General features: G+C 30.7%; 1 protein-coding gene across 1 annotated transcript; it reads right to left on the reverse strand.

Moving 5' to 3' along the window:
• Positions 1-2,939: 2,939 nt before the first annotated feature.
• Positions 2,940-8,404, reverse strand: LOC114191936 (actin-depolymerizing factor-like). The gene is made up of 3 exons (XM_028081390.1): positions 8,185-8,404; positions 7,009-7,274; positions 2,940-3,435 (listed from the first exon to the last, which is right to left on the reverse strand). The coding sequence occupies exons 1-3, from the start codon at positions 8,209-8,211 to the stop codon at positions 3,285-3,287; spliced, it is 444 nt and encodes a 147-aa protein (XP_027937191.1). The 5' UTR covers positions 8,212-8,404; the 3' UTR covers positions 2,940-3,284.
• Between the last annotated feature and the right edge of the window lie 2,499 nt (positions 8,405-10,903).

Here is a 10,903-nt window from a genome sequence, read left to right on the forward strand (position 1 = left end):
TGGCGCCTAACACTGGAAGAAAGTGTCGCCTGGCAGTGTCTTTGTGGCGCCAGGCGATTACTGTTTCTTCCAAATTTAGTGTCTTTTTGCCTTCTTCTTGCTACTCATGATCACTCACTTGTTTGGATTTTTGGAACAAAGCTTCCCTACTACAAAAAAGGTCACAAAAATGGGGATTAGTGGTATATTTAGATCAATGTAACCAAAATGTATTTATTTACAAAAAGTAAGATAAATTTGAGGATTAAGTAGGTTAAAAGCTTTGGAAGAGATGATTTTGCTAATGAAATATTGCTTGGATAATGGTAAAAATTAACATTATCAACTATCCATCACGAATTTTATTTGCGGATACCCACGGGTACGAATATTTTTTTAAAAGTAACAAATTTTCTTTAAGGTCTCAAATATAGAGCTTATATAAAGAAAAATAAAATATATAAGATCTAATATTTATATAACACAACACAACTCAAATATATATATATATATATATATATATATAATTACCTAATAAAGTATAAGTATTTTAATAATTTAAACAGGAACGAGATGAGAGCATATATGAATATTGGGATAGAGACGGGACGAATATGTATATATTCATCTTTATCCCATATTTAATTTAAAAATTTGAATATTACTTATACTCATACCCAAGGACGACTCAAGAGTTTGGGAGGTCTTAAACAAACTTTAAAAATGAGGTCTTTTATTTAAAATTTATTTTTATAGCGTTTTTTTATACAAAATTATTTATTAAATTATCATAATTAATTTTATTTAACATTTATTCTTCAATAGATAATAAGGCTAATTCATTTAATCCACATTGTTGACACTGAAATTATTAACATTATTCTATAAGTTATATATGTATCTGTGAAAAAATATATATTCTTTTTATATAATTAAGAATATCAATTGATTTATCATTTTCGAAATCTATATTTCTCTTAAGATATTTAATTATGAAAATAAATAAAATCCATCACTATCCAACCAATTATCATGTTTTAAAGATTTTTCTAGGTTTAAGCATTTTCTTTAAAAAATGTATAATCTAGTGACTTTAATTTTTTAACACTACATACAAAACAAAAAATATTTTCATATATTTTAAATTATTCAAATTTACTCTAAAGTGTGGTAATTTCTTTATCTAGAATACATAACCAATTCTAAATAATTCTTGAAGAGAGTATATGATTTCATTCTCAATGTTTTCATTAAATTTTTTCTTTTTACGTCTATTATATTTTTCACAAAACTTAGGTTCTTTTCAACTCTGGCTATAAGTCTTTTTTTTCCTAAACTTGAATATCTTTCTATAGAAAATCATCCTAACTTTGAATTATGTTCCAATTAATCTATTATCTACCAGAAGACTAACCCTTAATCTAATTAATAATCTTGTAGAAAAGCTTCTTCGTAAACAAAATTAAAATTTACTAAATAAAGGTTTTAATTCATTAATTATCATTTTTGATAGCAAGAAAAATTAATATACACTAATAATAATTTAATTAAATTTATTCTCAAACACAAACTTATAATTAATATAGTAAAATTATATTAGTAATAAAAAAATTTTTTGAGGTCTTTTTTTATCTCAAAAATGTAATTTAATAGAGATATATTAGTACAAAAACATTTGTTTCGAGACTTTTTTTTATTAAAAGTAATTTTATAACTAATTAATTAATAAAAAATATCAGTAGTAAATTTTTTTTTAAACTTTCTTTTAATAGAAACCTAAAACGAGTGTAACTTTATTTGTTTTATCCTTAAAATGACCATATTCAGTCAATAATCAAAATAAAGATGAATTTGGACAATAATTTTGAATTGGATTGATTTGCCATCCTAGTTGAATAATTTCTATTCTTGTAAATATATTTTTCAAATCACTCTTAAGTCTGAACCAACATCCAACCATAAATTGAAAATAAATAGCATGTTTGGTATTACAAGCCCATCAAAATGAAAAGAAAACCCAAAAACCTTTCCTGCATTTATTACAGCATTACTGTTAAATAACCCTCATCACAGGACCCATGCTTCCATTCAACACAATTACTAACAGAAAAAGAAATTTAGTACTTTGCATAATAGAAATAGAAAACAGTAGCAGTTTATGCCCTCACTTTTAGGATAAGACATACATAACCAAAAAAAAAAAAAAAAACAGAGAAAGGTGACAGGACCAAAGCAATAATTGTGTGGAGCCATAGCAGTTGCATATCATTGCCTGCCAATCTGCCTTGGCCAGTTCATCATCCTCCCTTCCTATAAACTAATTCATCATGTCAATCCCATCCCACACCACATTTCTGATCTGGAATCTCGAGAATGAAATTAAACTAGACATAAAATTAATATGTAATTATATTTAAGTGATAACTTTTTTTTTTTTTGTATTAAACTTTAGACAGACTATTCAATATTTTTTTTCTTTTTACTCTTGAATACATCGTTGAAAGGATTCTTGTCTAATAAAGTAAACCGACACCACATAAATTTTATTAAAAGTCGAGATTGATTTAAGAAAAAATATATTTTGCGAGTCTAACCAAAAAAGTATAGACATACTAAAAGTGTGTTTGTTTTAATCTAATTTTAATAAAAATTAGAAAATGTAAATATGCCCAAATAATAAAAAAGTCGTAGGTAAGAATTAGATCCAATTTTACTAAAAATTAAATATATGGAGAAAATACACAATAATTTTACACTGTTACTCGATCAAATTAGTTTGCTTATTAACTATCTTAAAATTAATATCAAAATTAATTTAAATTTACTAAGAATGCAAGTTTTTACTGCACCAATGCGCATCCATAAAACTCGTTAGTTTTTACTGCACCTTGAGTTCAGAAAGCAAGTGGCAAATATTCCAATCCTGGAACTGAAGCAACAAAACTAAATCCCTGCGTGGATTAAAAAGTAACAAAGTAGATTCACCAACTTCCACTTGAAATTCATAGAATATAAGTTCATTTTTCAATAGCCATTAATATATTAATCTGCACCTATGAAGCATCATGGCAATAAGGAAATGTTGAAATTTCTCTGCAGTGGAGTTTCTTAGGCAGGAACCCCTAATCAGCTTTCACAGGTGCAGGTTATTCACTTGATAAATGATAAGTCAGCAGTTTAAGTGAAATATATCGAAACAGACATAGAACATGGTAGAACTAAAGGGTATCAATCAACATCATTCCCTCAAGGTCTCATACATCCTAACTAGATCACCTAAAAACACGACCATCTTGTGTAGCTGCTCAGTTTGCACGCTCTCTGAGGACTTCAAGATCCATCTCTGTTGGGTCTGTTGCCTGAATCTCGTAATGGATGCCCTGTAGTTCCCTTCTGAACCTGTCCTTCGATGTTGCATAAAGCATCTTAGAGCGAATGCGGGATACTGAAGGAGACCTGTAAAATAATCTCTTCGTAAACCGTAAAGTAGAAGAATACAAGCAATAAAAGATGTGCCAAAATGTTTAAGAGAAACTTCCTCTGATTTAGTCCAACAGCAATAAATAGAAGGTAAATTTTATCTGCAAGTGTCAAGATAAGCTAGTTGAAAGTAACTGTGAGTCTATCTTGCAATCATAGTCAATCTATAAAATAAACGCAACACCTAAAAGTATTATCAACACAAAATTAAAGAAATAACTGAGCAGATACAGACACTTAACCCGAGTTCACGAAGTGAAAGGTAATAAAAAACTATCACATACGTTTAGTAAGGACGACGGAACATAATTAACTACTGGAAACATTGGGAAAAATGACTAAGCACAAAAAAGAAGTCCCAGAGCTGAAGCAACATACTAATGGATAACAAGTCTAGCAGTTGAGGAAAAATAAACTCAGTCCCCAGTTCAACGAGGTATTAATTAAAGTTCAATTTTGCTTGAAAAAATAAACAATAAACAATTCCATTACATCTTACCCCTATTCCATTTGAAAATATGATATGTATCCCAATAATAAGTTTTCTTCGACAGGCCGATAATGTTAATTTTTACCATTAATTTAATTATCTTTTATTAACAAAATCAAACTCTTCTCTAGTTTTTAATCTACTTAGTCTTCAATTTTATCTTATTTTTATAAATAATTACATTTTGGGTTATACTAATCTAATTATATCACTTATCTCCATTATTTTGTGTCTAATTTAGTAATAGGAAGCTTTTGTCCCAAACCAAAACATGTTTGCATCCTATAGAAGCAAGAAAAACAAAAAAATGCGAAACTTAGAAGAAATGCTGGTGCCATAGAAGCCAAAGTCAACACCACAAAGTCAAAGAGCACCAGATGTCAACTGCGCTAGGCATCATAATTCGCGTCGGGCGCCACCAAGTCAGAGATCAATGCACAGAATTGCGTTGGGCGCCAATGCTCCAGGAACAAGTCGTGTTGGGCACCATCTTCACAGAGAGCCCTCTTCTTTGTTCTGTGCAATAGCGCCCAGCGGAGGAATCCATGTGCCGATGTCAGTTTTGCTGACCTGGCAAATTTTGCCCTATTTCTTCTTGTTTGCTCAAGGGAAAACGGATCTTTTGGAGGATTGGACGCGAAAACACTCGTTTGGAGAGCTTGGAGGACTGCTAGGGCTTGTGAGAACATCTACTTCTTCCTTCTTGTATCTCCATCTTCTTCCATTTCTCATTTTGTATTCTTAGGCTCTCCATGACAATGGAGAGCTAAACCCATTTTGTTGGAGGTAGATGTAACCATTAAACTCTCATGTATCTTGCTATGTTTTGATATATATATATATATATATATATATATATATATATATATATATATATATATATGCCTTTTATATTGAATGTTAGTATTTTTGTTTTTGTGTTTCATGCTTACTTTGGTTTGATCACCCATAACTTGATACTTGGTTCATTAGGTGTTGAAAAATATCTTTTGTAACTTAGAACTGAAACAAGATCCTTAGTGCAGCTTGTCTCATTAGTTGTCTTAAACCCTAGTTGCTAAAGCAAGTTTGTTTATTAGGGGTTCAGGGGATTGACTCTTAATAAAGAAACCTAGGCTCATTCTTCTAAGGGATTAGGGTTTAAATAAACTCGTGGGTTGACATTAGCATTATAATGGAGAGGACTTAAGTGTCTAAATGCATGAGTGAGGTCGGTGAAATCTAACCCCAACATCACCAATCCATATCATTTCTAGTCTTTTCCATCTTCTAAGCGTTCTTAACTTCCAAAGTGTTATACTTGTTCATGCATAAACTTTACTTTCTTGCACGTAACACAAACTATGAAATTATTCTTTAGTCTAGATTAGTTATTAGTTGTACAATTACTTAGTATTTACATGAGTCTCTTGGAAAACGATATTCGGTCTTTCTGATTACTACTTGCACAACTTGAAACACTTGCAAAGGAGTTAACACTGGCACATGCCAAACATCATGTGGATCCCAAATCAAAGAGATTACAAGTTCTTCCACAGTAAAAATAACATGAAAAAAAAACAACCTCTCATGCCAACTAATGACCAGACATATTCCATTTATACTTATTCCTTTTTTTCTATATCATAAACAAGGAGAAACTTTATAGCTTTACCAATGTCTAAACTCCATCCTGTGACTTCAAGAAAAGAAAAATATTCCAAATTTTGTAATTCTAAAAAGTAGAGTCTGTAGTAAAAGGGTTCAGTCATTCAAACTTGTTCAATATTATTTGTATACTTTTCTAGCAACATTTACTATTGGCAAAGATCTAGGTCAAAGAGCTTAGATGGGACAGCTATAAGCTACGTAATAAATTGTTGAGCATTTTATTATAAAATGAAATATACAGAAACCTTTTTCATGTTTCTACACTAGAGATTGCAAAAAGATATTGGACTTTGACATATATGCATAAAAATTGAGGTCTAAGAACTTGTCAAAATACTTGTTCAGTCTCTGCCACTAGTATGTTTAGAGTGGGCCATGACAAGAAGAATGAAAATAGGCATTCATAATAATAGAATATTGGTTACATCGAGGGGGTACTGGATGTTTCCAAGCGTAGTGTTACGTAGAATTGAATGTGTCAGGTGTACCACCTTTATGGTTTTTTATGGTTGGAAATAGGAGCATTTTCCACTCACATCTCTCAGTAAAGAGAAGGTTAAGGAGTGGAGAGAAGGTTAAATTTTGTATGATAGGCGGTTACGCTCATGATTCCTCAAAGACCCTTTTATTATTGGAGGGGAGGCATAGACAATCATTGTGCTCTGTGTCTCGTCAGGTGTGATCTTTACTTTACAATTGGGTTGGATTTTCCGTAGTTATGCCCTCATCGTGGTCAAGTTCATTATCTTCAGCATGGAAGTATGTTGGAGGAAAGAAAGTATGCTTGGCATATTTTCTAATATGCTGTTAATATGCGTGTTGTAACAATAAGACTTTTTTCCAAATTTTGACCAAGGATATGATGGGGTTGATAGATCTCATAATGCTCAATGTCATTTCCAAGAAGAACAAAAGGGGTTTCTTTTTTGTTTTCTGATTGGTACACGGAACCTTTTACTTCTATCAGACAATGTGGCTGGTTTTGGACCAGCCTTTGATTGATATGGTCTGGTTCTTTTGGAGGGTTAAGCAACCCTTGTACTCATTTCAATAAAACTTCATTGGCGCATCACGGAAAAAAAATACAATCATAGTAAACAATTGGAATCATATGTAGATATACTAGAGAATTACATCATTATAGAGAATTTAAATTGTATAATTTGCTTTCACTATACCCATAGATACCTCTTTAGATCAGCAAAGTGGCCATGATACCCTAGATGTCTTAGGATTTAATTATTTATCTGTATTTCAAGATTTGAGGCAAGGCAAGCTACATAGATGCAACAGTAAAATGCAATACCCACATGCATAAAGCAGTGTAAACAGAAACCAACGTGGGAATATTAGAATGAGTTAATATGATATGCAACTTCTAAAGTAGTATATGAAATCAAGAGACTCACCATGCCACGAAAAAGATTTTGCTCTTCTGGCAGTTCTCAGATGTCACAAAATCAAAGTCATAGACAGCATATCGGCAATCACTTTCAGGCAAGGATGCAGTGAAATCATCATAGCTCTCAGCAGGGCCTCCGGTTTTCTCCACCACAACTTCTTGCTTTTTCTCATCAATTTTAAAAACCACATAGCGATGAACTTTCTTCCTCTGTAATTCTAGGAACGTGTTTACGCTATGCTCAGCAACACCCATTCCAGAAGAGGCATTTCCCTATAAGCAACACATTGATTACTTCTAAATTATAGCCTCTTTCAAATTCAATGATCAAACCATATTACCAAAATTGAAAATGATAAGGGCAATGATGATGCTCTTACAGTAAAATGAATCTTAGCATCCAGGAAAAAAAAGGATATTTCCTTTACACGCATAGAAACAAAATACAATAACCCAACAGGAGAACCAATCATGTACTCCTAACACATGTAATTCCCTTGAGCTCCGTCACAAGATTCATATGCAGTATGAGTGCAAAAATTAAATAATATTTCAAAAGTAACAAAATGCGCTTACTTATTTTGCATCCAATCCCTGGATCAATTAAAAATTCTGATACAAGCAACCCTAAAGTTAATTGCAACTCAAAGCAACTTCATGCATGGGAAAGGAACAAAATATTCAATAAACTTTCAATTGTTAGTATATGATCTAGCCTGATTTCTTGACCCCTTCCTTTTGTAAGATAGTATGTATCATCACAGTGAACCAATTGAAATTTAAGCCAATGGATAGATCAAAAACCTTCCCATTTCAATTTCTGAGTCATCCTCGTAGCGAACCCAACATAGCACTAAAAATATAACACATACCAGGCCCAACTCAAATGCATCAACGATAAGTTTCAAAATACTAGAATATAGACCCAAACTAAAAAACGACACAAAGATCAATGTCGATTTGATATCAAGTGAGTGTAACAAACTAAAAAACACGCGATTAAACAAAGATGTAGCATTAAATTTGTAGCATCCGTAAAATTGGACCTAGACAGCGCAAAAATAAATAACAGTTCAACAAGATCAAGTGATAACAGCGCAGGCAAAATAAGGAAAATAAAGAAGAAAATAAAAGTGTTAGTTAAGAGAGAGAGAGAGAGGCGAAAAGATGAAAGGAAGCTTACCCCTCCCCCTCCTACTCTGAAAGCCATGGGTACAGTGAGATGAAAGATGGGTTTTGCGGAGAGAGAGAAAGGTGAGAGAAATTGTGTGGAGAGAAGAGAAAAATAGTGAAGAAAGTTATGAAACGCAACAAAGGTATTTATTCTCTTCACTGAAAAAAGGTAAAGTAAAACCAAAGCAAAGGGAAAACTCCACAAAAGAGAAATGCCAATTCTTTAACAAAGTTCCAAAAGCCCTCTTCAGTTTATAATTTCCAAAGCTCCTTTTAACAATTTAGTCTAAAGTTTGAATAATGAAATGATGTCATATAAAATAAATATTTAAATATGATTTTATTTCTTTAATCTAATACAATTATTTGATTAGTTTTTTTTAAAAAAATTATAGAAATTAGTCTTAATAAATAATATTTTTTCTAGGATGTTACTATTATTTTTTTATCTCAAATATGTTAAGAGATATTGTTAGAATTAATTACTATAACGAAAGTATTTTTAGAAATATTTTTTTAGTTTTTTCAATAAAGATATATACATTATACATTGACGTGTGAAAGGATGTTAAAAGTTTCACATTGACCAGAAATAAGGTCAACTTATAATATATAAATAGGTGTAAACCTCATCTTATGATATAGTTTTGTGGAATTGAGTTTGACTTAAAATTTACTTCTTAATATGATATCTAGAGCCTAAAGGTTTTTTTAGAAAAATTTTGTCGCCTTTGTCACTGTACTTGTCGTCGTTCGGAGCAACAGTTTTAACTGGAGACCACACAATTTTGCTCGTCTCAGCCAGGCAACCCCAATGTCGTATACTGTTATATTTTTTATTCCAATCTCATGTCAGTTGAGAGACATCGAGTTTTCGTCCCCACTGACAATGTCGATGTTTCGATTTCAAGTTTGTCAAGACATGGTTAAGGTCAATCACCGTATTGTTGACTTTGAAGATCGAAGTTTTATCATAGTTTTATTCTTAAAAGACGTCATGGAAACATAAATAAAGAATGGTTATTAGGTGTATTATAACATTTATTATATTTACTTGTTTAAAAGTATAAGTTAATTATAATTATTATTTTTTAACTACAACTGGGGTTAAGATTAAATATTATCTTTTTTTAACAACCAAGTGGATTCGATTTTGTTTCAAGTATTGTAAAATCTTAATCCAAAAAAATTCAGATACAAAACTGAATGTATCAAAATTTTGGTTGAGACACATGTTCAACAAGCATACAAGATCATGAATTAAGATTGTTACATGAGCTTTATTTTTTTTAAGAAATTTATCATTGGTAAAATATTGGCCTAACTCTTTTCATTTAGGTGATCCTGTGCGATGAAATTACGTACCCACTCTATCAACTAATTAGTCTATCATATTTCTATAAATTGATTTTTAAAATAGACTAATTGCACATTTGCAATTTAATCTACCAAATTAATAACAACTTTAGTCTTTTAAAACGTTTTTTTATTTAAGTATTCCTTCTATCCAACTACCACGCTAAACTAAATGAAAACGTTTATTGTTTTCTTCTAGTCGACGCAAATAAACTTGAACGGTTCTTACCAAAAATCCTTTTTTTTTGCTTGACTAAAATTTATTATTTATTAGTAATTTTATTTTCTGGATTTTACTTTATACAATTTTAAGTCCTTAGCTTTTAAGATTCGTAGTTTTCTTTCTAAATATCCATAATTTCTTATCATTTTAGACATTACACAGTAAAAATGGAAAATAAAAAAACTCATCATTCTATGAGAGTTTTTTAATGTATTTTTAAAAATTGAAAATTGAACAACGTTAAGGATAATTAAAAAGTAAAAGACTAAAATTGCTTTAAAATTACAGGTTCGACTAAAATTGTGGGAAAAAATAAAAAATTTAAATATAGATTTTGTAAAATATAAGGATAAAAAACATTGATAGATCGTTTCGAGTTAAAATAAATTCAAAAGGGACAAAATTACAATTAAGTCTAATTTTTTATAATTTTCAATTGAGTTAACAAACTAAAAAATTCTTATTTTATATTATAAAAGAAAAAATTGAAAAAAAGGCTTTGTCGCCTAAAATTAAGCTTATTTTTTGTAAATATACTTTAAATTAAATAAATTAGTGAACATAAAAAAAACAACAACAATATAATGTCTATAATCAATAATTAAAAAAAATATATCACATTTACATAAGAGAATTCCAATAATTTGTCACACAGGATAAGGCCCATTTTTATTTTTATGTTTATAGGCTCAACATTGGATTTGGATTTGTAAGGATCCATAGTCATCCACTTGTTCCTAAGATCCTTTCCAGCTGTCCACTCACTTCCTATTTTGTCTCCTGAAACCAAAATAATTCATTCATCTCCCCATTTTTAAAACAGGAGCTCTATTAGGGTTTGAGTTACTCCCTCATCCAAGTTCACTGAACGCTCCTCCTCCATGTAAGTTGAGCTCAAACTTTCTCCTTTCTCTTTTTCCAGCTCTTTTGCTCTGATTCTGTCATGGATTCTTCCTAGAACCTCACCTTCGTTCTGGTATTCATGTTTTTCAGCCCTCTAGTTTGTTCCTGGAGCTGTGGTACTCCTTCTGTTAAGTGGTTATCCTTCTTATGTTTAGTTCCACTCAAAGATAAGGGAAGCTAGGGTTTAAAACTTTTTATATATATTGCATGTTTTCTAGTTTCTGATTCGTGTTTCTGATGCCTATTT

This window comes from Vigna unguiculata, chromosome 7 (genome assembly GCF_004118075.2).
Source record: "Vigna unguiculata cultivar IT97K-499-35 chromosome 7, ASM411807v1, whole genome shotgun sequence".
Lineage (NCBI taxonomy): Eukaryota > Viridiplantae > Streptophyta > Magnoliopsida > Fabales > Fabaceae > Vigna > Vigna unguiculata.